General features: G+C 37.6%; 1 protein-coding gene across 4 annotated transcripts in view; it reads right to left on the bottom strand.

The window, feature by feature from the left end:
* The window catches only part of OXR1 (oxidation resistance 1), a gene marked incomplete at its 5' end in the record, with an annotated part of 321,831 nt that overhangs the window by 48,958 nt on the left and 245,648 nt on the right, over nucleotides 1-27,225 (bottom strand). For 2 of the 4 annotated variants that reach the window (XM_081111222.1, XM_081111223.1), the window contains 6 exons: nucleotides 2,733-2,917; nucleotides 11,062-11,214; nucleotides 16,918-17,031; nucleotides 18,304-18,411; nucleotides 20,059-20,141; nucleotides 26,814-27,012. In XM_081111222.1, coding sequence (XP_080967348.1) covers nucleotides 2,733-2,917; nucleotides 11,062-11,214; nucleotides 16,918-17,031; nucleotides 18,304-18,411; nucleotides 20,059-20,141; nucleotides 26,814-27,012 — 842 coding nt within the window. Of the gene's footprint in view, nucleotides 1-2,732; nucleotides 2,918-11,061; nucleotides 11,215-16,917; nucleotides 17,032-18,303; nucleotides 18,412-20,058; nucleotides 20,142-26,813; nucleotides 27,013-27,225 lie in introns of those variants that run through there. The other 2 variants (XM_081111220.1, XM_081111221.1) reach the window with 1 other exon arrangement.

Below are 27,225 nucleotides of genomic sequence, written 5' to 3'. Positions count from 1 at the left end.
TAAATGTCTTAACAAAGTAATACACTGATTGATATTGCACACACGTGCACACATGCAGTGCTTATTTTACATTTAAGTAGAGATTAAACTAAAATATAGAGCTCAAAAGCAAAGCTCAAAGCCAACCTGAGTAGAACTGAAGCAAAAGTACTCACTGGAATTCTCAGGCTACCAGCAACAACTCAATAACAATTCTAAGGGAACTTGTTTAATTAAAGGGGTTAGATATTAGATAGCTAAATGGTTTATAATTACATCTAGATTTTCATGTTTAATGGCATTTATATGTAAGCAGTAATGTTCAAAAGTTAGTCTACGTTCTGGAAAGAGGTAGTGCAAACATTTAAAGCATGAAATATAAGTCAGCAATTAAAAATGACAGTTAAAAATAGTTTGCGAGAAATGGAAACCGCATGAGTTCTTAGTGGAAAAACTATTAACATTTATGAAAGCTTGAAAATAAAAAAGACTGAAAAATAATTCAACACAAAAATAACAGGCTATCTCTGGATGATGAAGCTGAGTTAACTCCTTTCCTCTTATTCTACTTTTTGGTATTTTTCAAATTTTCTAAAATGAGTATGCATGACTTTTATAACAAGAATAGAAAAATTTTATTTTTATTAAAAGTATTAATTAGTTGAAGTTCAGTTCATAGCTCTGCCTCTTGTATTTAATTCACCTTAAAAAACACAAGCATTTAACTTGTGCTATAAAATACATAACAGTGTCATCTACTGGTGATTCATTCAAATTGCTCACAGGGAGGGGCAAAAGTAGGTTTGTAGTTTTGAGTACTCGAAACAAGTTAATTTTTGTATAATTATTGTATTATTTCCCATATGAACAACTATAAACCTACTTTTGCCCCACACTGTATATAGGGTCTTGGAAGCTGGCAAAGTTTTGGGAAACTGTACCTGTATGTTTAATAAAAGGTAATAAACAAACCAAACAAGATATATATTTATATAAGTGCTGTAATCTTCAGAGTTAAAATGCCAAATACTAAATATTTATTAATGCCAATGTGCTTTTACTGCTCAATATAGTTGCAGAACAATACCTTTAAAATCAACTTCCCAAGCAATTTAAGACAAAAGAAAATCAATAAAATCTTATCTCATTTTTGCCATGACACTACTATGAAAAAACCACTTCATTTATATGACTTGTTACAAATAGTTTTTAATCAATTAATAAGGCAGAATTAAATGATATTTCTTTTTGAAGAAATAAAAAAAATGTTTAGATCAAATGCATGGTTTTTCCACGTGACATTATGAATGATAAAACAGTGATATGCAAGAGGAGCCCTAAGGTATCCTTATAGGATAGTTATGAATCATTCAGCGTAAGAGAATCCCAAAATATCATAATACAAACAGAAAAGTAGGACAGCAGGAAGTTAATCTTAGCAGTGACTGACAATATATACACACATATATAATCTTGTTTCTTTTTAAATCTAATCCTTCACTCCTTCACTTTTGCCTTATCCCTCCACCTACTCCAATGGTTATTTGCTGAACCTGACTTTGAACGATCTATAAGAATAACTGACACTAGAGAATATCCTAGGAATTATCTGCATCTATAAAGAGGAGTTTATCATGACAAAATATCTATTGAGTGGAAGGTGTAATCAATTTTTTTAATAAGAAACTTTATTCTCCACAGGTATCAACAAACTCATGCAGGCTGCCTCAGAAACAGAAATAACTTGTTCTTCTCCTCTGTAAGTAGTTCTTTCCCACAGGTTAATATTACAACACCATTCTTCATTCCTGTGGGCTAATACTGGGATATATATCTCAGTATCAAAGTGAGGCCAGATTTTAAACTGTTGACAATCAGTATGGAGAAATGGGGGAGTTCTTTTCTACTACATATCAATTTTTTTCCCTTTCTACTTCTTTCTTTCTTTTATATACCTACCTTTTACCTTCTTTTTATTTCTTATTCCTCCCTTTTCTCTAGTCATTCCTTTGATCAAGCACATTATGTACAAAGATTATGCTGACCTGTAGTCTCACACCTATGTTACCCGAATCACAATCAGATAACCACACATTCCATGGTTAACTCTTTTAATTGTGCAATTATGGATCTTCTCCCCTATATTTTACACTTTTCTGAGAACGGATATAAACATGTAAATAAATAACTAAAAAAACAAGCTGCTCTGGTTGTAGCAATGTCAGGTCTTTGCTCATGTGGCCTCCCCAAATCCCACCCCCGATTTTACTGACAGAGAGAAAAATTGGAAAGCTATCCTTCATTACTTATTATGTTAAACTACTCATATAGATAATTCAAAATTCTGAATGGTATGTCTGAATAAAAATAATAGCTGGTAGCCCTAACCGGTTTGGATCAGTGGATATAGCGTCAGCCTGCGGACTGAAGGGTCCCTTCCTCTCTGTTAAAAAATCAATAAAATATATATTTTTAAAAAGCTGGTATACACTGTATTAAATGAGTACTATAGGTTATTTTTAAGTATCCGGTTCTCCAACCAAATATAAAAATATAAACCTAAAACACTCTTAACTATTCTAAGTACACTGAGAAGAAACCTTCCAACATTACATATGTTTTTTGTTTAATTATTAAGAAAATGAAAAGCAGCTAAAATAAAACTAATAAAAATACTTAAGAGTATTAGACAAGGGTCAATCAATTATCTAAATGCAATAAAATTGCAAAGGAGTATAAAAAAACACTCTTACATGGGTAAGGATTCCTTTATTTTGCTATCCAAAATTTCTTTGTACATTGCAGCTGACATCACCTCTTCCATTGGACACATGATCCCATATTCCTCACAGCCATTCTCTTGAACCAAGGGGTCAGATTTATGTGGATCAAACATTATATTATTTGGTGTAACTAGCAGCACACCACTGACTGTGCCCTAAGATAAAGAGAAAATAATGTTTAATCTTCAAAGTTTAAATTTTCAAAAAGTATGCTAGCTATTTTTACTAATTTTCTCCTGATATTAGGCCATCTATTATACGGAAAAGCAGTACATTCAAGCACTAAGGCATTCTCATGGAAATGTTAATAAAACACAAATTTTCCCAGTAAGTGCTCCTCTTTAGCAGAGGCAAACTACAAAGAATATTATATTCATCCTCAAACAAGCAAGTCAGGTGTAACATTTGCCGCCTCAGTAAAATACTGAGCTCTATCAGCAAGGTAACTGCAGTAATGGAAGAAGGGACTGTAAACTCCTGTAAGGCATGAGCCATGCTTTACATTAATTTGTGTACTGCTTCTTGTGTTGTTCCCTCACTAGAGGTACCAAACATAGTTTTATGTACACAATGCAGGTTTCATAAATACTGTTGACAATTCAATCCATTATAAAGAAAAAACAGCATAATCTCTTCTAAAATATATTTTTTAAAAAATCGATTTCACTTGACTCTGCTGCTAGGCATGTGACCTTGCGCAAGCAAAGCCTCTGGGCCTCAGTTTTTTACTCTCTAAAATTAGGTAATTCAGATGACCTCCAAGGTAACCAGTAATCATTTTAAATTTAATCATGAAAGCTATGAATTTTAAAATATATTCATGTAAATAGTGATGTTAATATGAAGAGTCCAACCCTCTTATTTACAAGGAGCAAACTAAAGTCCATGAGAAGCTGATCCCACTAATATTAGCTAATGTACTGTATGCTTTATATGTATCATGCTTTATATACATTATTGTTCATTTGATCATCACACTGAGCTCTGAGATGAGTATAGATGAGGAAACTACGGGTGGGAGAGTCCTAAATAAAACATGACTACAGCTACCTAATAAACGGTAGAACCAAGTTTCAAAATCCGGGCAGTCTGTGCTTATACTATAATCCTTCCACATTTATGTAGCAAACTATATAATCACTCTAATTCAAGTGCTAAATACTTTGATCCCATTTTTAAAATTCCCATTCCACTATATTCTGTAAGTATAAAAATGAAGAGCTAGACAGAATTATAAAAATAAAAAAGTTACTTCAAAGTTGTTTTGTGTTTTTTCTTTTTTTTTAACATTTTTTTATTATTATTTTTTTTAGTATTTTTTTTTATTGCTTAAAGTATTACAAAGGGTATTACATATGTGTCCATTTTATCCCCCCGCCCTAGACAGTCCCCCAGCCTCCCCTATCCCCCAGTGTCTTATGTCCATTGGTTATGCTTATATGCATGCATACAAGTCCTTTAGTTGATCTCTTACCCCCCTACCTCCTGCCCCCCAACCCTCCCCGGCCTTCCCGCTGCAGTTTGACAGTCTGTTTGAGGCAGCTCTGCCTCTGTATCTATTATTGTTCAAAAGTTTATAATGTTCTCTATTATCCATGAATGAGTGAGATCATGTGGTATGTTTCCTTCATTGACTGGCTTATTTCACTTAGCATAATGCTCTCCAGTTCCATCCATGACGTTGCAAATGGTAAGAGTTCCTTCCTTTTTAGAGCAGCATAGTATTCCATCGTGTAGATGTACCACAGCCTAAGTGTCCATCAGTAGATGAATGGATTAGAAAACTGTTTTGTGTTTTTTCTAAAGCTATTAAGGAAAAGAAAAACTTAAATCCTGAGGAGGATCAAGATGGCAGAATAGGGTAAATGTGGTATTTGCCTCTTCCCACAACCACATCAAAATTACAACTAAATCACAGAAAAACCATCATTCAGAATTGCCTGAAATCCAGCTGAATGGAAGCCCTACAACTAGAGAATTAAAAAAGAAGCCACATTGAGACTGATAGGAAGGGCAGAGGCGAGGAACCAGTTAGCCTGATACCCACAGTGGTCTGTTTTTAATTGGGAGGGATATTTTGGCTGCAGAGGTCACTGCAAGGAGCAAGGGGGTCCCAGTCCCACACTAGAGTCCCCAGCCCAGGGTTCCAGTGCCAGGAAGAGTAGTCCCCATAACTTAGGGCTGTAAAAACCAGCGGGGATCATTGCTGAGTGACACAGACACTGCAGGAGTCCCAGGCAGTTGCTATTAAAGGGCCCAAGCACAGACTCACTTCCTCCGAGCTCCAGCACTAGGGCAGCAGCTTGAAAGTATCCAGGGACATATGGGGAAGAACTAAATTATCTGATATCAGTGCAAGAACTGGGAGGCAGCTTTCTCCCAGACAAAAGTGTTGGCTGAGGTCATTGTTCCTTGGCTGAGACCTCCCCCACCACAAAGCCTACAGGCAGGAGCCACATCTGTGTCTCCATTGACCTGGCCCACACTGTTCACCATACCCTGGTGATTCCATGAGACCCTGCCCCACCCATTTTGTAGCCCCTCCCAAGCTGTTTGCAGTGGCTTTTCCATATGAATGGCCTGTCCTTGCTCAGGCTTCAGACTTTCCTAAAATTTCTCAAACAAGCAGCAGCTGGCCTCAGTGTGCCACATACTTCTAAATAAGTGGCCCCAGGCCTGGCACTAGCAACAGCCTGCCAAGGTTCCCAACTTGACCTCTCTTGGACACCTGCAAGGCCCACATAAGTAGCAGTCATCTGAAGATCTCTCTGTAGCTTTTGCTGGGTGGCCCCAGGTAGGGCAGAGGCAGTAGCTGACTTTGCACCTCCCAGGAGCCAGTGCACCGGTGGTCAGTTTCAGACCATGCCAGATTACACTTCTACCACATCCATGAGCAACACTCTTAAGGGGTGGGCTCAGTGAGCGTCAAAGCCCAACTGAAGCAAGTCTTGCTCCATAGGAGCATCTCCTGCACAGCAGCTCTTCTGCTGTGGTCATAACTGGTCCTCACAGCCAACTGGCCTAGGGGTCAATCCCTCCCAGTACTGCCAACAGCAATCGAGGCTCAACTAAAACAGGACAGTGCACACAGCCCACACAGGGGCACACTTCGAGTGTCCAGCTCAGATGACTAGGGAGGCTGAGCCACTGGGCCCTACAGGACACCTACTACACAAGGCCACTTTACCAATTCCAGGAGACATAGCATCTCTACCTAATACAGAGAAACAAACACAGGGAAGCAGCCAAAATGAGGAGACAAAGAAACATGTCACAAATGAAAGGATAGAAGAAACCTCCAGACAAAGAAGTTAATAAAATAGAAACAAACAAAACAACCACATACAGAGTTCAAAACCAGGGGTGAGGAACCTTTTTCTACCAAGGACATTGAGATATTTATAACATCATTTGTGGGCCATACAAAATTATCAACAATTATCCTGCTATTTTTGGTCAAACATTTAATTAACTAACCCATAATGCCAGACCAAATAATTTCACATGTCTTCCCCACCTCTGTTCAAAACAACAGTTATAAGGATGATCCAGGAACTTAGTGAAAACATCAATGACATAAAAAACAGCCAGTCAGAATAAAGGATACACTAACTGAAATGAAGAGTAATTTACAGGGGATTAACAGTAGAGTAGATTATGCCAAGAATCAAATCAGTGATTTGAAATATGAGGAAGCAAAGAATAACTAATCAGAACAGAAAAAATAAAAATATAAAAACCCTAAAATATGAAGATAATGTAAGGAGCCTCTGGGACAACTTCAAGTGTACCAATATTTGCATCATGGGTGTGCCAGAAGAAGAAGAAAGGGAGCAAGAAATTGAAAACCTATTTGAAAAAAAAAAAACAATGACAGAAAATTTCCCCTACCTGGTGAAAGAAATAGACTTACAAGCCCAGGAAGCACAGAGAGTCTCAAACAAGATGAATCCAAAGAGGCCTACATCAAAACACATCATAAATTAAAATGAAAAAGGTTAAAATCAAAGACAGAATCTTAAAAGCAGCAAGAGAAAAGCAGTTAGTTACCTACAAGGGAATACTCATACAACCATCAGCTGATTTCTCAACAGAAACTTTTTAGACCAGAAGGGAGAGGCAAGAAATATTCAGAGATGAAAAGCAAGGACCTATGACCAAGATTACTCTACCCAACAAAGCTATCATTTAGAATTGAAGGACAGATAAAAGTGCTTCCCAGACAAAGAAAAGCTAAAGGAGTTCATCACCACCAAACCAGTATTACATGAAATGAAGGGTCTTCCCTAAGCAGAAGAAAAAGAAAAAAAAATAAAATAAAAAGTATGAACAATAAATGGAAATAAATACAAACCTACCAACAATTGACTCTAAAAGTCAAAATAAATGAACAAAGAATCTAATGAACAAAATAAACTGATTAATAAAATAGAACCAGAGGCATGAAAACATGGAACAGACTGATGAATCTCATAGCACAGGGGCATAGGGGGACAGGAAGAGATTAACCAAAGAACTTATTTGCATATATGCATTACCCATTATCCCTGGACAAAGACAATAGGGTGGTGAAGGGCTGGGGTGGAGTGGCATCTGGGTGAAGGGGAGCCTTCTGAGAGGGGGGAAGGAAGGACATCTATAATACTCTCAACAATAAAGATTAAAACAACAACACTTTAATCCTGCTTAATTTGGTATCACACTCTCCTTCCAATCCCATACTCAGCTCTGTGAATTTACCTGGCTTAATTTGAAGAACATAAAACTACCATTTTGGTGGGGGAAAGGGAATCAGTCCAAAAGTATGAATAGCATTTCTTTTAGTTTAGACAGAACCATGGGCCACCTAAATAAGTAATTTCATATAAACCACAGCCTACTCATCTTTTGATTAATATTTTAAATAGATTCACACACATCAATTTGTATTCCTGGATTATACTAACTCAATGAGAGTTAGTAAAGTATACTATACTATACTATACCAATGAGAGATGGTAAAGTATACTATAGGAACATTTACATTGCCAGGGATAATCTAAGAAATAGATAATTAAGAGTAGAGAATATATAATGTAAAAACACCTTAATACATATTCCATATATTCAAGAATATAGAAGAAAGATTGTGCAAGTGAAGTAGGAACCATGAAGATATGAGAACCAGTTTGAACTTTGTAGAGATAAAAAATACACTAGATAGAACAGCAGATTGGACAAGGGAGAAAAATATTAGTGAACATAAAGATATAGCAATTGAAATTATCCAAAACAAAGGAGAACAGAGTACTAGTGAGCTATGAGACACAACATCAAGCAGGCCAAACATGCATAATTGAAGTTCCCAAAGAAGAGAACGTGAGAGAAAAAAATATTTGAAGAAATATGGCCAAAAAGTTTACAAATTTGATGAAAACTATAAACCCACAGATCCAAGAAGCTAAATGATCCTCAAGCAAGAAAGAAAAAGAAAAATACACCAAGGCACATTGTAAAAAATTGCTCAAAAAGTGATAAACAGGCCATGTTGAATACAACCTAAAGAAAAAACTGTATTTTGTACTGAACACCAAGTACAGAAGACTTCTTTCTCTCAGAAACAATGCAGGCCAGAAAACAGTGGAATTCGGAAAGAAACATCTTCAAAATTCTGAAAAAAAATAAAAACCTGTCAACCTAAAATTCTTTGCCCAATGAAAAGATCTTTCAAATACAAAGAAATTGCCAGATATAGGATAGCAAATATGCTTATGAAAATATGCTCAATATCATAAGTCATTAGGAAAATGCAAGTTAAAACCATGAGTTACCACTAAAGACCAATTAGCATGGCTAACAATTCTAAAACACTGACAACAATGAATGCTAGTGAAGATGTGGAGCAACAGCAGCTCTTATTGATTGTTTGTACAAATACAAAATGATACAATCACTTTGGACGACATTTTGGGAGTTTCTTACAAAGCTAAAAATAATCTTAACATATGATCTAGATCTAGCAATAGCACTGCTTACTTACCCGAATGAGGTAAAAGCTATGTCTACACAAAGAACATGCACGTGAATGTTTCTAGCACCTGTTTCACAAGTACCGAAATTTGGAAACAAACAAGATGTCCTTCAGTCAGTGAATGCAGAATATCCACACAGTGAATTATTATTCAGCAATTTTTTTTTAAAAAAGCTATCTAATCACAAAAGAAAGGCAGGACTCTTAAATGCATATTGCTAAGTGAAAGAAGACAACTTGAAATCATACAATTATACTGTATGATTCTAACTATATGACACTCTGAAAAGGGCAAAACTATGAAGACAGTAAAACAATCAGCAGTTTCCAGGGAAGAATGAATAGGCAGAGCAAAGAGAATCTTTAGGGCAATGAAACTATTCTCTACTAGAGGCCTGGTGCATGACATTCGTGCACTGGGGTGGGGGGTGGGGGAGGGAGTCCCTCAGCCCAGCCTGCACCCTCTCGCAGTCTGGGACCCCTTGGGAAATGTCGCAGCAGTGGGAAGGCTCCCACCACTGCTACTGCACTCTCCAGCTGTGAGCCTGGCTTCTGGCTGAGTGGTGCTCCCCCTGTGGGAGCTCACTGACCACCGGGGGCAACTCCTACATTGAGCGTCTGCCCCATGGTTGTCAGTAAGCATCATAGCGACCGGTCATTCCACCGTCGGTCAATTTGCATATTATCCTTTTATCATATAGCAGTGGTTGGCAAACTGTGGCCCCTTGAGTGTGGCTCTTCCACAAAATACCACATGCGGGTGCGCACATACAGTGCAATTGAAACTTCGTGGCCACACTCAAGGAGTCAAAGAGCTCCATGTGGCTCGCGAGCCACAGTTTGCCCACCACTGTTATATAGGATGATACTTTACTGGTGGATTGATGTCACTATGTATTTTGTTAAAGCCCATAGAATGTACAATACAAAGAGTGAATTCTAATGTAAGCCCTCCCACACCTTGTCTCTGAGTAAGGCATGGAAACTCATTTTAAATATAAAGACATAGGTCAAAAGTAAAACAACAAAAGAGATAAACCATTAACATTAATCAAAAGGAATATGAAGTGACTATAAGTATTGATCAAAGTAGATTTCATGGCAAGAATACTACCAAGAATAATGAAACAAGTCAATTCAGAAAGACAATATAAAAATCTTAAACATTTGTATACCTAATGACAAAGTTTCAAAATACACAAAACAAAAACAGAAACGAAAGGAGAGATAGAAAATACACAATTTCCATGAGGTATTTCAACATCCTCTTGTCAATAATTGATAGAATAGACAGAAAATCAAAGGGGATGCAAAAGAACAACACTATCACTTAACTTGAATTAATTGACATTCATAGAATAGTCCTCCCAATACGAGCAGATACACATTGTTTTCAAGTGCAAGACATACCACGTTCTGGACCATAAAATAAGTCTTAAATTAAGTCTTCAAAAAGTAGTATGTTATCTAACTACATGGAATAACATCAGAACTCAAAAACAAAAGATTTTAAATCCCCAAATGTTTACAAATTAAACACTCTAATATTCCATGGGTCAAAGAAGAAATAAAGAGAAAATATTATTAACTGAATGAAAATAAAAATACAACATATTGAGAATGTAGGTCCAGTTAAAACAGTATGTAGGAAGAAATTTATAGAACTGAACACCTGTATTTCAAATATTCATAATTTATTAATTTTGATTATTAGGCAGTCAAAATTTTTAAGTTGGTATCATAGTTACTTGCTAAGCAATACCTGGAGTTTATTTTCCAACTCTGTGTTATTTTACCATATTGCTTCTGCAGACACGATATTCTTTGCTGTGTAAAGCAGCAAGGTGTGGTACATAAACAGAGATTCAAACTCAGTTTGAATTCTGGCCATGACAGAGAATCCTTAGATTCATTAACCTTTTCTGATATATATATTTTTTCCTGTGAAGAAGGAATAGGACCACCTATTTTTAGTTGATAAAATAATTAAAATAAAACACCAAAACAATTTCTGGCATATAGTAGGTACTCAATGAATAGCAGTTATCTTCCTATTTGGGTATCATACTAACTCTGCAAGGATTGGCACTTCAAGAGTGCCCACAAATAGTCATTTTATACCAGCTTTTTGTAGTACGTTTATGTATGCCATTGCCTTTAATGATTTGCAACAGATTACCAGATTGTTATGAGCAGAATCCACACTAACTCAAACTAGTAGTTCCACTAATACTTTAAAAAATATTCAAGCATTTGCTGATGTTGGTGATTTAAGGTACTATTTGTTACCTTGCCTCTGGTAACATATTTGCAATTAATTTTTAGAAACTTCTCAGTAAATGCTTCTTCCTCTTCAGAAGTTGAAGATACAACTCGTGCAGGTCGAATACCAGTAAATGTAGACAAGGGAGTTGTTTCTTTCGGGTACACTGCATCAGGATTCTTAAAAAAAGAAGAAGAAGAAAAAAAAAGGCACTTCAGAGAACTAAATAAAAATAAGCACATTATTAAAGCCAAATGAATAGCTTCCCTCAATAAGTGTTCTTCCTTCTCATCACATTCATTAGGAGAATTTTGAATTAACTGACAAACTACATTTCTTGTATTCCCAACTCCACACATATAAATATACCATGCACATACATGTGTGCGTGCATACACACACACACACACACACACACACACACACACACACACACACATTCAGTTGCTCCTGAATTAAACTGCTGGTCCTGATAAGACAATTTACTATATCCCTTTGGTGTTGGGAGCACAGAAAAAATAGAGTGGTTGTTTGTGATACCTAGGAATTTAGCAGAACCCATACACTGAAAGAGCCTTTAAAATTTCAAGCTACGCTCAGCCAGCTTGGTTCAGTGGTTGAGCGTCCACCTACAAAACAGAAAGTCACGGTTCAATTCCCAGTCAGGGCACATGCCCAGGTCGCAGGCTCAAACCCCGGTGTGGAGCGTGCAGGAGGCAGCCGATCAATGATTCTCTGTCATCATTGATGTTTCTATCTTTCTCTCCCTCTCCCTTCATCTCTGAAATCAAAACAAATATTTAAAAAATAAAATAAAATCTCAAGCTAGAAAGAATTTATCAATACCATTCTACATCGTATCAATTAGCCACAAGTTCTTTTTTTTTTTCTGGTGCCATGAACCATTCTCTCAGTGAAGCCTCTGAACCTTCTCAAAATGTTTTAATACTTAAAAATAGAGGTTTACAAAGAAAAACAATTACATTGGAACACAATCAAACATTTTTTTAATTGAAGATGTAATAATAGATATGCTTCTTTATTAATATAAGAACTAATGGTGACTGATAACTATAATTTTCAAGTAGATGGCAATAAACAACATTTTATGACATATACAACAATTCTAAAGTGATTTGAAAATATCTGTGAGTTCTAGTGGGGACAAAGTCACAGGTATGCCCATTGCTACACTATAGTTTGCTGTTTATAGTATTAATTTTTAAAAATGTTAAGATTTCACTAAAAATATTTATATCCAGGTTCACTGACCCCTTAGAACTAACTGACGGTTCCCCCCAAAGTTCAATTTTCTGTACAATGTAGGAAGATTAGACAGATGCCTTTTGATCTTTGTTTCAAACACCTCCTCAGAGGCCTTTCATACCTTATGAATAAGTGTACAATGCCTTATTGAATACTTTTCATAGCAGTAGCAAGGTTCTTCAGAGTTTTAAGCTAAAAACTGCCACTTTGTTACTAATATCTAATAGTTCTGATCTGGTCTTTTGAAATAATCGAGCCTGCCTCTTTTTCTATCTCACAGTCTTTAAGATATTGAAAAGAGCTATCCATTTTAACATAACTCTTTCTACTCTAATAAATGGATCCTTAAACCTATATGAGGACAGAATTTTCATTTCTAAACTTCATTATACTCCTCCTAAAATGTAGGGTTGAATCTCTAGAACTTGCACAGATATTTAACAGGTATTTTATGAAAGAAGGACAGACAAGTGCAGAATACTGAAAACAATCTATATTTAATATACTATATTTTTATAATATTGAATTATGGGTTTTAAATATTGAATTGTGTTTTTTTTCAGGGTGGGAGCTCCAAACACCAGGCAAGTCCCCCCTGAGCAAGTAGCCTTTCTTGCCTGAATGAGATAGAAGTTTGACAAAAGACCATTGTGACACCAAGTACGATCAACATTAAGAATCATTTTATAGAAAATTTGAAGATACACAAAATGATTCTTGCTCATTCAAGTTTTTGAAAGTTTTAAAAAAATATTAATAATGAAAATTTGGAGCTTAGATATAAGGTTTACTGGCGGCAAATACTTCCGGAAAAGACCAGAGATTCCCTGCCAATTGAATCAGCTTAAGACAGACCCTTTCATATTAATGAGACACTTAAATCAGAAAAGCTGACCAACTAAAACCTGCTGCTCCCAACCCAAACAGCAAATACAGAAAATTCCCAACTGAAAAGAACGCTGTGGGATGCCATACTATGATAACAAAGTGGCTAAGTTTACCAATTAAGCTAAAACCCAACCAACAGATTCTAACTAGCAGCACAAGTATAAAGGGAAGATGGTCAGAAAGAACCAGATAGGAGCAATCAGGGTGTAGCAATCGGGGTGTTGCAACACCTGACCACGCAGTAACCTTAATCACGGATCATGCAAACTCCAGTCATCATGTTCTGTTCTGCCCTCCAAGAGGTGGAACAGGTAAGGATTATCCTATCTGATCAACTAGAATTATGTTTAACGGTTGAATGACCCTGTTCAATTACTCATCTCTAGTAACAAAATTCTCAACCTTTGCATTTTATGATGCAAATTAATAACATTACACTCAGCCTGTTAATTTAAGTTAAATAATTAAATAAGGGCTATTAATAATATTAATGGATATTTATGAATACTTATTATATTTAAGTGTATTATATGGACCATTTCATTTAATTTTCAAATCACTCATATAAGGTATATACTATTACCTTAATTTTTTTCAATTTTGTAAGGCTTTTTTATTGTCAAATATAACACATATGCAGAAAAGTACATAAAACATACGTGTACAGATAAATGGATTAGTATCAGCACCAGGTCAAACAACAGCACATTGTAGGCAGCCTAGAAGCCCCGTTTGTCCTTTCTTGACCACAATCAAGTACCTGGAAACCCTATGGGTTTGGGCTTTTTAAAAAATATTTCTTTATTGTTATTCCCTTAATTTTTAGGGAAACTTATGATTAGCTAATTTCTGTAACTTGCCCATTGAGTAAAATGAAGCTGAGATACAAACCCATGTTGCCAACATGTGAACTAGTGAGGTTGAGTTCAATACCACATACCTTTCCTTTCAAATATCTTCTAAATAAAAGATAAATGTGTGAAGGAGAAAAAGTCAATGCAGAGCCATTGAAAGGCTCCTTACAAGTGGGAACAAAGCTATCAACAAATTTTGATATCCCCAAATCCAGTTGACATTATCTACTAGTTAACAGTATTATTCACCAAAACTATAATCAAGTACATTGTCAAATGCTTTCCTTAAATGAATATATACTTCATTGAACAACATGATCTCTGAGATTCCCTCAAAGTCTCAAATTCTACAACTCAGTATCTATAACAATCCCAATTTGTCAATGTAATCCTATCAAAAAGAATACATGAGATTAGCTTGGCAAATGTTCAACGTATAGCACTAGAGAGTATATTTCTTTTAAATAAAGATCAAAGTTGTGCAGAGGAATCTTAATCAGACCTCATTAAAACTTATATACATGTACATTACCCAAAGTATCAGTGTTTCTAGGTTGCTGTTTTTAACTATTGTTTATATATTTTTTAAACTAACTTTACTGGGGTGACATTGGTTTATAAGATCATATAGGTTTTATGTGTACATTTCTATGCTACAAGATCTGTATATTACATTGTGTGCCCACCACCCAAAGTTAAATCATCTTCTATTACCATACATTTGGACCCCTTTACCCTTTACTACTCCATCCCCTTCCCTCTGGAAACCACAGGCACTTCTTAGAGAATATAACTTTTACCTCATAGTCACTCACACCCAACTGTTGTTTATAGATTCTGATTCTTAATGCAGTGATTCTGAAGCTCACTTGAATGCTTTCTGAAGCTCCTTTGGCAAATTAAAATGAATACTTTTTGTTTTATTACTAGTACGCCATTTGGCATCCTAAACTTACAGTGCAAAGTGGAGCAGAGAAGAAACCGGTGTCTCCTAAAGTCAGCAGATCAACAGAGAAGATTCTCTCATGAGTCTAGCCCAGGGGTCCTCAAACTTTTTAAACAGGGGGCCAGTTCACTGTCTCTCAGACCGTTGGAGGGCCGGACTATAGTTTAAAAAAAAACTATGAACAAATTCCTATGCACACTGCACATATCTTATTTTGAAGTAAAAAAACAAAACAGGAACAAATACAATATTTGTATTTGCATGTGGCCCGTGGGCCGTAGTTTGAGGACCCCTGGTCTAGCCATTTAATGGAGGGAGAGGAGAACCATTTATGGCCTATATAATAAAAGCATAATATGCAAATCGACCTAACGGCAGAACAACCGGTCGCTATGACACACACTGACCACCAGGGGGCAGACACTCAATGCAGGAGCTGCCCCCTGGTGGTCAGTGCGCTCCCACAGGGGAAGCGCTGCTTAGCCAGAAGCCGGGCTCACAGCTGGGGAGTGCAGCAGTGGTGGCGGGAGCCTCTCCTGCCTCCGCTGCAGGTAGGCGGTAAGGAGCGAGGGGTCCCGGATTGCGAGAGCCCCTGACTGCGAGAGGTGTCTTGGACTGCAAGAGGGCACAGGCCAGGCTGAGGGACACCCCCCCTTCTCCCCCCCCCCACCCCGCCACCTCCCCAGTGCATGAATCTCATGCACTGGGCCGCTAGTAGAAACATAATCATTAGGTCACTTTGAAAATGGGAAATTCTAATTAGTATCAATTTACATAGAAAGGCACAAAAATATAATTCCTTTCAGAGACATTTTATTCAAAATTTGTGTGAGTGTGAGGGCAAGAAAAAGGCCTCTTTTTCCTTGTTGTAGCCTTCCACAATTTATGAGAAGGGCCTGGTAATAAGACACCAAGATTGTTAGCTCCTTTGATTCAAACAGCACCTCTTTTCAAACTGCAAGACAAGATAAGCTACTTTCAAGGCTACAACCTTGCATACCCCTCCTCCCTGTGGTTTTCATGACTCCAGGGAAACAGATGCCACAGAGTTTCAAAAAAAGCTGCCCCCCTTTCAAACTCTTGTAACTTTTGCTCTAAGGATGTTTTACAGGCTTGTGAAGATTCTAATGAAGACACCTCCCTCCGACATCTGCCCAGACTAAAATAAGCAAACTAACTTTTCAAAGATAACCCCCCTGGTCCCCCAAACCCTCCTCCCTTCCTTGTTACCTAGAAATTGCAGCCAAGGCTTTAAAAGGGGGAGCCACCGCTTACTTCTTGACCTAGTACTGGTTAGCAATGGACCAGCCCTTCCCGGGAAAGTAAAATAAACTTCCTCTCTGCATCTATCTCCTCTCAGTTGTGAATTCTTTCACAGCTGAAGTCACTGGCCAAAGCCCTAACAGTTTGGTTCCTTGAAATTCATTTGTAAAATAACTTACATAAAACATTCATTTCTTAAAAATTCTAAATTAATCCACTATTAATTACTTAGAATTAATTCTCAGAAGAATGATTAAGATGATAATAAATTATTTTTTAAAGGTAGTATGTCAAGAACTCAAGAGTTCTAAGTACTATATAAATATTCGTAGAAAGTGAAATAATAATCAAATTGAACATGGACTTCCTATCATGATATTCTAATGTTTGTTAGGTAAAACTTCCTTAGTGAAATTATTACATGGTATTTTTAAGAGTGAATTGGTAACTATCCTTGGACCAACACCACCAACAGTAAATTGATTTATGCTGCCTGGTTTAGTAAGAATGTTTCACTTTAAAAACTGGGATCTACAAATTTAAGTAAAAAAGAAAAAGAAAAATTTTATTCTACAATAGTCAAAGTAGGATTTTAAAAACATGGTGATATATACATGTACAGTGAGATGTATTCACAGCTATCTTTGAAAAGTAGGGACACTTACAGTGGCCTTATCAAATTCAGCCTCAGACGATGTTGGTGACAGGGGACTTATGGGGCTTAGCGATGGAGAGCTCTCCACACTGGAAACATAGTCAGGATCAGGAACATATAAAACCTGGAAGAAAAGAAAACATTCACACAAACTGAAATATTAACAAGCAGATCATGTTTTATTAGCAAGTACCGTTAATGACCTTTAGCAACAAATAGAATAAAAATCTTCAGATTAAAAGAATGTTTTCACCATAATAATTCAAATAAAATAAAAAACCACATATTTAAATTCAATTAAGAAAAGTTTGATAATACGTACATACTATCAGGAATAGGGTAGGGAAACAGTAATTGTTATACCCTATGGGAGTTCCTCTTAAAAAACAATTTTGCAGTAGCTAGCAAAATTTTAAATGCACATATTCTTTATTACAGCAATTTTACTTCAAGGACTTTATAGAAATCTCCGTATATAAAGAAAAAAAGATACGTACAAGAGTGTTCCCTACAGTGGGCATAGCAAAACAGTAAAAATAGTCGAAAGTTTACACTGTCTAGTTAAAGTATATAAATACAGCGCAACTCCAGACATAAAAGAATCTGAGATTGTACTGTGCTTATATAAAGTATTTTCCAAAGTCAAAGTCAAATAAAAAAAATAAGGTTAGAAGTCCTGTCAAGTGTGACTCAGGGTTTAGAGCACCTGCCTGTGCACCTAAGGGTTGAGGGTTCAATTATAGGTCAAGAGTTTGTACCTGAATTGCAGGTTTGATCCAGCCTGGGTGTGGGCACGTTCAGAAGGCAACTAATCGGTGTATCTTTCTCACATATCTCTCTCTCTCTCTCTCCCCCCATCCCTTCTTTCTCTCTCTCTCTCTCTTCCTCTCTCTCTCTCTCTCTCTCTCTCTCTCTCTCTCTCTCTCTCTCTCTCCCCCTCATTCCCTCACTTGCACTCTCTCTAAAAATCAATGAGAAAATATCCTTGGGTAAGAATTAACTAAGTATTTTTAAAGGGCTAGAATATTTCTGGAAGGGGACACAAATTAGTAACTGTGGTTGCTTCTTTAAAAAGAAACTAGGTATCTGAGTTAGGATAACTTAACCTTTAAAAATGTCTGAATTTTTTTTATCATGTATTGCTTTGGATATTTTAAAAAGCTCTTTAAAACTAAATTTAAAAGACAAGTCAAAATTATTTTGTATATGTATTAAGAAAAAAATCATTTGGACATAAGTGACAGTTAATTTTCTTTTCTGTAGCCAGTCTGATTTGTTCAAGGCATGCATAAAATTATTATTCTTAAATTTTCTATATTATTAGCTATGTTGCAATGAATACTTTCTGTCTCGGTACTTAATGCTTCTAAACACAAATGCATAGAAAAAAACCTACCTGTCCAGTAACAACTGCTCGGGAGAATAACTTATTTAACTGAACAAGTTCGTTTGGTGTTGTATCAAATTTCAGGGCTATACTATTCAAGGAATCCCTTGATTCAACCTGTTTAAAAGAAAACATACATTATTTTAACCCCTTAAAACAGAAAAACTGAAACTATGAGGTTTAGTGATCATTAATACGTTTACGGATCAATCTTACATTTGATTAACAAGTGGTATTTCCATCTTTGAAGATAGGATAACTTGAAAAATTCAGTTCATTTTAGCAAATGATTTCAACCTATTATATAGAGTATATGCTTTATCATTATAGATCATAATTACATGTGAGCCTCTACTTGAAAAATTTGAAAATAGATAATATAATTTACTAAACACAAACAAGTGATTTTTATTACATACTATTTCTTTGCAGGAGCAGCCAATCAATGTTTCACTCTCACATTGATGTTTCTCTCTTTCCATCTCCTCCCTCTCTCTCTAAACAAAACATTATGTGTCTGTGCACATATGTGTATATATGTATACATATGCATATTTTTTAGCTTTAAAGCTATCTAAAGTACAAGACAAGTTTATACTATATGTAGGTGATTTGGAAATGCATTTAAGCTAGATCATAAATATTTTAGAATAAACACATTTTGAGAGTACACTGTGATAATAAAAATTTTTAAAAACATATAGGGATATATATTTTCCTCAATACAAAAATTATGTTTTAAATTTGATATAAATGTGTTTTATGAATATTTAAAAAATTATAATAAGAATAGATTATAAGACAAAATACCTTAGTTTTAGAATTACACTTGTTTCTTTTATTTAGGATTTGACATATAAAATAAAGGATTAAGAAATTAAAAAAAGACTAACAGACTAATTAATCAAAGACCTGCTAGAGGATGTTTCATAACTTTTCTGGTCAATACTTGATTATATCCCAAAGGTCATTTATAACATTAAGAAAAAAATAATTTCAACTTAAAATTAACCTTCCCTCCAAAATAATGGCTCTTAATTTGAATTTAACTTTGCTATAGATAATACAACTTTTATTAAATCACCAAAACAAAGAGTGGTAAACTCCTGAATTCAAAATCAACTAAACGTTAACAATTCTGCACAACTACATGGTTACCTGTGTAGATAATATCTTATACTTCATGCTTATAATCTTATGCCTTAATAAACACTAATGAATATATCAAATTACATTACCCAATATTTTTCTATTTGAACTTATTTTCTAAATTTCTCAAGCATACAGAGAAGGTACAAACACACTCAGTTTAAGTTTGTAATATGCTTTAAGAAGAGATTTTTTTAGACAGTAAATATTCTATTCTAAGTTATCTGGTTCCTAACCTTTTTAAAATACTTAAATTGATTTAAGGCAACGGTTCTCAATCTGTGGGTCGCGACCCCTTTGGTGGTCAAACGACCCTTTCACAGGATGGTCGCCTAAGACCATCCTGCATATCAGATATTTAAATTACGATTCATAACAGTAGCAACATTACAGTTATGAAGTAGCAACGAAAATAATTTTATGGTTGGGTCACAACATGAGGAACTGTATTTAAAGGGCCAGAAGGTTGAGAACCACTGATTTAAGGTTTTGATAACTGGTTCAATTTTAATGATTCATAGAAAACAGTCAAGATTTAACACTGAGAGGACAAAGAATATTTTAATTAAGACTAATGCAGAGATAAATCAGCTTTTTAAAATGCAAACAACTTACAGTATACTCAATAGTCCCTTTAGGTTTCTGAAAAGACATTCGTCTCCCATCTTTTTTGTCTAGGCTCTTCTTTTGGCCAGTATCTGGAAAAAAAAAAAAAGAGACAAAACCCTATTAAATGTATGTTCCTTTCAGAATAACGTCAAAGATTGCTAAATAGAGCTCAATGGGCTGATATGTATGAGATTCACTAGTAATACAGCTTGTTCCCTGGGATTCTATGCTCTAAAATATAATCAACTGTCAAAAAAAGAAAATGTACTTCCTCCCTGCTTGTTGTAGGAACTGACCAGTATGCAATACAATAATTGGAAATAAATTCAAAACATAAGTAACTATCAGCAGGAAGGAAGTTATAAAAAACTAAAATATGTATCACTTCCTTCAACACATCTAAACTGATTTGAAGACTCTATCTATCTATTTATCTATCTATATATATAAAAGGCTAATATGCAAAGTGTCCCCTCAGGAGTTTGACCTGGAGAATGGGATTTTGATCACTCGCTATGACATGCACTGACCACCAGGGGGTGGTGTTGAATGAAGGAAGGCCCTGGCCGGTAGCCAGAAGACCCCAATCGGCACTGATCACTGGCCAGGCCTACGGACCCTACCCATGCATGAATTTCATGTACCGGGCCTCGAGTATATATAAGTCTAAAAAATTAGTGCTAAGTATTTGAAAAACTTAAACACTGAGACTGAGGCGGGTGGTGGGGAAGATGAAAACTCTCAGATGTAAAAACAGGCAAAAGATATGACCAGAGAAATCATAAGAGGACATAAAAATGGCATTTACGCATATAAAAGTGTGTTCAATCTAACTCATAATTAGAAAAATGCACATTTGAACTACATGAATACCATTTCTCACCTATCAGACTGGTAAAAATTCAAAAGTTTGATTACACTGTTTGGTTATAGAAAAAGAGGTATTCTTCTTCATTCATGGTGGGAATGCAAAATGGCTGGTATATACTTAAATTTTATTTTCTTGTGAGAAAACATTAGAACTATTTTTAAATAGTTTTTTTACTTTATTTTTCCATCACCATCTATCCCCTCTATGTTAAAGTTTTAAGTAAAAATTTTTGCTAGCTCATAAACAACAGAGGAAGTAAAAAACACTTTCCACATTTTGCAATTTATAAACTTTTTAAGCAAAGTAAAATACAGATTACTTTTAACTAAAATATATCCTTCCTTAATCGACTTAGGAGTAACCATCAGTCTACACTTACTTTGCCTAACAGCAGTTTTTCAATCTGTGTTTCATAATATCCCAAGAGTTCATTAAACATTTAATCACAACGAAGCCTGCAATTGTTCTATCGTTGTCAAGAGTTCGCCATGGAGTGCACTTCAGCTCAAGAAAATATACCAACTTTTCAGTTTTAAGTTTGAAACAAACTAAAAGTACTCAAAGTTATAAAAGATCCTGTACTATATTTTTACTTATCCTATCTAATAATAGACAAACATGGTAATTGACCATACCTTCACTACGCCTCCCATTGGCTAATCAGCGTGATATGCAATTAACTGTCAACAAAGATGGCGGCTAATTTGCATACTGCAGGCAGGGCGGGACAGCGCAGCCACCAGCGCAAGCCAGGATCCTGGGCCGCAGGCAGGCCCCAGAAGCCCCAGAAGGGTCTGAGTTCAATTCTGACCAAGGGCATGTACCTAAGTTGCAGGCTCCTCCCTGGCCAGGGTCCAGGTCAGGGCTCATGCTGGAGGCAACCAATCAAAGTGTTCCTCTCACTTTGATGTTTCTCTCTCTTTCCTTTTCTCTTCCACATTCTCTAAAAATCAATGGAAACATATCCTCAGGTGAGGATAAAAGAAATAAATAAATTTTTATTATATGAAAGACACATCTTGAAAATGCCTAAAGAAAGTTGTCATTTTTTCATGGTGAAGGGACTGGAATCCGTGTTGATGAAAAAACCTTACTGGCTGCGGTGACTGGCAGTGGCTGCAGCAGCGGGGTCATGGGGCTGGTGCCTTCTCCTGATCAGCCCGGTCACCTCCCACAAAGGGAGACCAGGATGCGGCTTAGGCCCTATCCCCAAAGGGAGCAGGGAGCAGGCCTAAGTCATCACTAGGACATCCCCTGAGGGCTCCCAGTATGTGAGAGGAGACAGGCTGGGCTGAGGAACACCCCCCCGCCCCAGTCATGAATTTCATGCACCGGGCCCCTAGTTTAATAAAATAACAGCTAACATTTATCAAGTGCCAAGTATATGCCAGGCACTGTTCTAAGTACTTCACATCTATCTCTATATATAAAAAGCCAGCGACTGGAACACCCACCACCCACAGACCCCCCCACGGCCAGCCTCGCCAACCAATTGGGAGGGGTGGCCCACCAGCCAATTGCCCGCGGCCCCTCCCCACAGCCAGCCTGGCCCTGATCGGGCAGATTGTGGGGGGCCGGCCGGCCAACCTCCCACCATCTCCTCCTCTCTATAGGCCTGGCCCCAATCCACCCCGATTGGGACCAGGCTGGCCGGATCCCACCCATGCACGAATTCATGCACTGGGCCTCTAGTTTATTATATAATTCATCAACTCTCAAAGTAGATGTCATTTTTACCACCACTTCACAAGTGAGGACACTGAGACACATTTTTGTTTATAATTGGAGGAGTGCCACTGGCATCTAGAGCAGTGATGGCGAACCTTTTGAGCGCGGCGTGTCAGCATTTTGAAAAACCCTAACTTAACTCTGGTGCCGCGTCACATATAGAAATTTTTTGATATTTGCAACCATAGTAAAACAAAGATTTATATTTTTGATATTTATTTTATATATTTAAATGTCATCTAACAAAGAAAAATCAACCAAAAAATGAGTTCACGTGTCACCTCTGACACGCGTGTCACAGGTTTGCCATCACTGATCTAGAGAGTACAGACCATGGATGCTGTTAAACATTATGTGTTAAACAACGTACACGACAGTCATCATCAAACAACAAAGAAATTGTGTACTCTCAAATGTTAATACTGTCAGCTTGAGAAACCCCAATATATACCTAACACCCAATATGCCTGACATACAGTGGGTATTCAATAAATATTTAACAGATAGAGGAATGCATAAGACTTTCCCTGAGATAGGATTATTGTGGCATAATGGAAAAGGGGAGTTAGAATTTACTCCATATTACCAAAAGCAGAGACTTTATATATATAATCTAAAGCAATAGATTCCCGTCAAAACTGGTTCCAGTAAGTTTTGATACTGTGTTTTAATAATTCAGTCCAAAATACTGGTATTTTACAACTTCTATGCTAATTTCTTCTCTTGCTATTTAGAGAATGACAATTTTTAAAATTTATCATGTAGTTACTGATTACTAGCTTAATTGCACTACAGTGAAAGAAAATACTCTAAAATAAAGTTCAACTCTTTGAAATTTGTTGAAAATTGCTTTATGATCAAAGGTAAATATATGCCACCTAAAACTGAAGCAAGAATGTCACAATAATACCAACCTCTTAATATTTTTTAAGGATCTGCTTAATTTTAGATCCTTAAAAAATAAGGATCGTTTTAGGAAATTCTTTCTAATGGCAACCAAATATCTTTCAGTCACTCCTATCTTCTAACCACCTAACCATTATTCTATACACGTACATATACATAAAATAGATCTTGACAATGTTGCCTACCCTAATATTAATAGCATCTCTAGATGGTAGGATTAGAAGTGACCTTCTAAACTTTAATCTTTGCAAAGTATGATTTCTTTCTAATTAGCATGCATCACTTTTACCAAAAAGAATATTTTTCTTAGAAAAGATTAGAAGCTAATATATCAAGATTCTATGACACATTCTAATATACCACATTAACAAAACAAGGGATAAAAATAATATAATCCCATCAATAAATATAGAAAAGCATTTGGTAATATATAAAAACCATTTATGATTAAAACAATCAATAAAATGGGTACAGAAAGAAAGTACCTCGAGATAGTAAGGACCATATATGACAAACCCTCAGCCAGTATCACACTCAATGGTGGAAAACTGAAAGCTTCTCCTCTAAAATCATGACAAGGATCCCCACTCTCAACACTCCTATTCAACATAGTCCTAGCCAGAGCCATCAGGCAAGAATAAGCAAGAAAAGGCTTTCACATCGGGAAGAAAGAAGCAAAAGTGTCACTTTTTGCAGATGACATGATTCTGTATAGAGAAAACCTTCAAGATTCCACCCAAGAACTATTAGAAACAATAAACAAATAGTTTAACAAATAAACAAATGGCAAGACACAAAATCAATGTACAAAAATCCAATGCTTTCCTATATACTAACAATGAAACGTCAGAAAATGAAAAGAACAATTCCTTCTGCAATTGCAACCAAAAGAAAATACCTAGGAATAATCTTAACAAAGGATGTGAAGGACCTATATACTAAACACTACAAATCATTATTAAGAGAAAATGAAAAGACACAATGAAATGGGAAGATATTCTGCATTCATGGATTGGAAGAATCAATCCACTGGCATCTAGTGCGTATAGACCACAGCCATGTTACCCAAAGCAATATACATATTTAATGCAATCCCCATCAAAATGCCCATGTTACCCAAAGCAATATATATATTTAATGCAATCCCCATCAAAATCCCAATGTAATTTTTTAAAGAAATAGAACAAAAATTATCAGATTAGTATGGAACCACAAAAGATTTCACTGAATATCCAAAGCAATCCTGAGAAAAAAGACTGAAGCTGGAGGTAATCACACTACCTGACTTCAAATTATACTACAGAGCTATGGTTATCAAAACAGCATGGTGTTGGCAGAAAAACAGACACACAGACCAATGGAAAAGAACTGAGAGCCCCAACACAGAGCCAGATGCATATGGGCAAATGCGTTTTGACAAAGGAGCCAAACACACCATGGAGAAAAGAAAGCCTCTTCCATAAAGGGTGCTGGGAACATTGGAAAGCCACATGGGGAAGAATGAAACTTGCAAATCAAAACTACAATGACATACCACCTTACAACTGTTAGCATGGCTATTATCAACAAGACAGATAAATAACAAGTGCTGCTGGAGAGGTTGTGGGGAAAAAGGAACCCTCATTCATTGCTTGTGGGAATGTAAACTGGTACAGCCACTATGAAAACCAGGATGGCCAGCGTGTCTCAGCGGTCAGAGCGTCTGCGGAGCCCCGAAGGGTCTTGGGTTCGATTCCCGGTGAAGGGTACATATCTGGTCCATCCTTATAGTCTGTCAATGGTAAAACGTATCAACATCATTACTACACACAAGTGGTGAGCGGTAAGATCAGCAACAACAAACTGGGTACTAGGGTGCAGCCAATCCACCCGTGTGGTAGGGAGTCTGTAAAAGAAACACGGCTAGAATGCACAGGTCATTGTCTAGACCTGGAGGAAGGGCCTGGCTTTTCGAAAGGTGTGCCACAAAGTATTTTAAAACGTGCAATACCTGACTACTTAGTCAACGGCACTGGCCTCTTTTTCAGCGGTTCTCAGTCTGTGGGTCACGACCCCTTTGGGGGTCGAATGACCCTTTCACAGGGGTCGCCTAAGACCACGGGAAAATGCATATATAATTACATATTGTTTTTGTGATTAATCACTATGCTTTAATTATGTTCAATTTGTAACAATGAAATTGGGGGTCACCACAACATGAGGAACTGTATTAAAAGGTCGCGGCATTAGGAAGGTTGAGAACCACTGCTTCAGATCGTTTTTTTAAAAAAAATATGACAACAGCCAACACAACAATAGCCGCCTGGCGTGAATGAATCAAAACTATACCTATTTTTCTGGTCAGATTGGCAAAAAATGTCTCTTTTGGTGTGCCGCGGGATTTTAGCAATTAGTCTGTGTGTGCCACGAGATGAAAAAGGTTGAAAATCACCTGCTTAGAGGAAGCCACCAACATTGGAAAGGTTGCCGTATGCATTGTGCTAATACTTCAACAAGCGCTTTTTAAACATCCATAAGACATCAATCTCATCCCATGATGACTGATTGTTTTTGGAAAGAATAGTAATGGGCACTACGATGGAAGAACGCTAGCACAGCAGTCACTATAAATAGCAACTGAGAAAAAAAGTTTCTAGGTTCCTTCCACCTCTAGACAACACACACCCTTTCCAAGAACACGATACAAGAATAAAAAAAAAAAAAAAAAAAAAAAAGGAAAACAAAAATCCTTGATACTAAATCGACTAGGTTCCAGTTGCTTAAGTTAAGCATTTTCTTTTCTACAGTATTAGCGGTAAGTGCTGAAGTGAACCCTAACAGTGGCAAACATCAAAAAACATCAAAAAACACTGCCCCAAACCCAAGACAGGTGGGCACAGCGGTCTCCGGGTCTCCCAGAAACGAAGGGCGTCACAGTTCGTTTACGATTCATTCACCCCCGGGGGAGGGGACAGCGAAGGGGTCGCGCCCTACAAACACTCGGCGGGGAAGGAAAGCCCCTGGAGGGAAGACAGCAGGAAGCGGAGCAGGAAGAGGTGCGACGCAGCGGGTGGAAGTGTCCCGTCCCGCGGACCGAGTCCTCCCCTCCCACCCGGGTCCCGCACACCCGCCCCGGCCCTGCCCCGGCCCTGCCCCGCCCCGCGCGCGACCCCGGTCCTCCCCGGCCAGGGCCACACCCCCGCCCGCCGCCTCCCCCAGCCCCAGCCCCAGCCGGGTGGGCCACGCCACGCGGGAGGCAAAGGAAGGCTGGGCTCACCAGGTCCCTCCGGGTTGGACGGCGCCGGGAGCCGGCGGGGCGGCGGCCCGCCCCCGGGGTCCCCCTGGGCGGGCTCCCTCAGGTAGTCCTCGAAGCACACCTGCCGGGCCTCGCCGCCGCCCCCGAGCCCCCACAGGCGGAGGGCCGTACCCCGCAGAAGGCGTCCGCCCTTGCCCGTGAACGTGGTCAGGTAGTCCATGTCCCTGCCGCGGGCCGCCGGGCCAGGGCAGGGCCGAAGGGGGCGGAGGGTTTCGCGGGGCCGCCACTCAGTGGGCGTCGGCGCGTCCAACCCGACGCGGGGGCAAGGGCTCCGCGCGCCTCCCGGGGGCGGGGAGGGGAGAGGGCGTCCCCAGCGTGGCCCCGGGACGAACCATCCGGAAACCACGCTCCGGGGGGGTGCAGAAGTTGGACA

The sequence above is a fragment of the Myotis nattereri genome (assembly GCF_964212035.1).
Source record: "Myotis nattereri genome assembly, chromosome: 17".
Lineage (NCBI taxonomy): Eukaryota > Metazoa > Chordata > Mammalia > Chiroptera > Vespertilionidae > Myotis > Myotis nattereri.
Note: the sequence above shows the minus strand (reverse complement) of the source record. Positions and strands in the feature narration are given on the sequence as shown.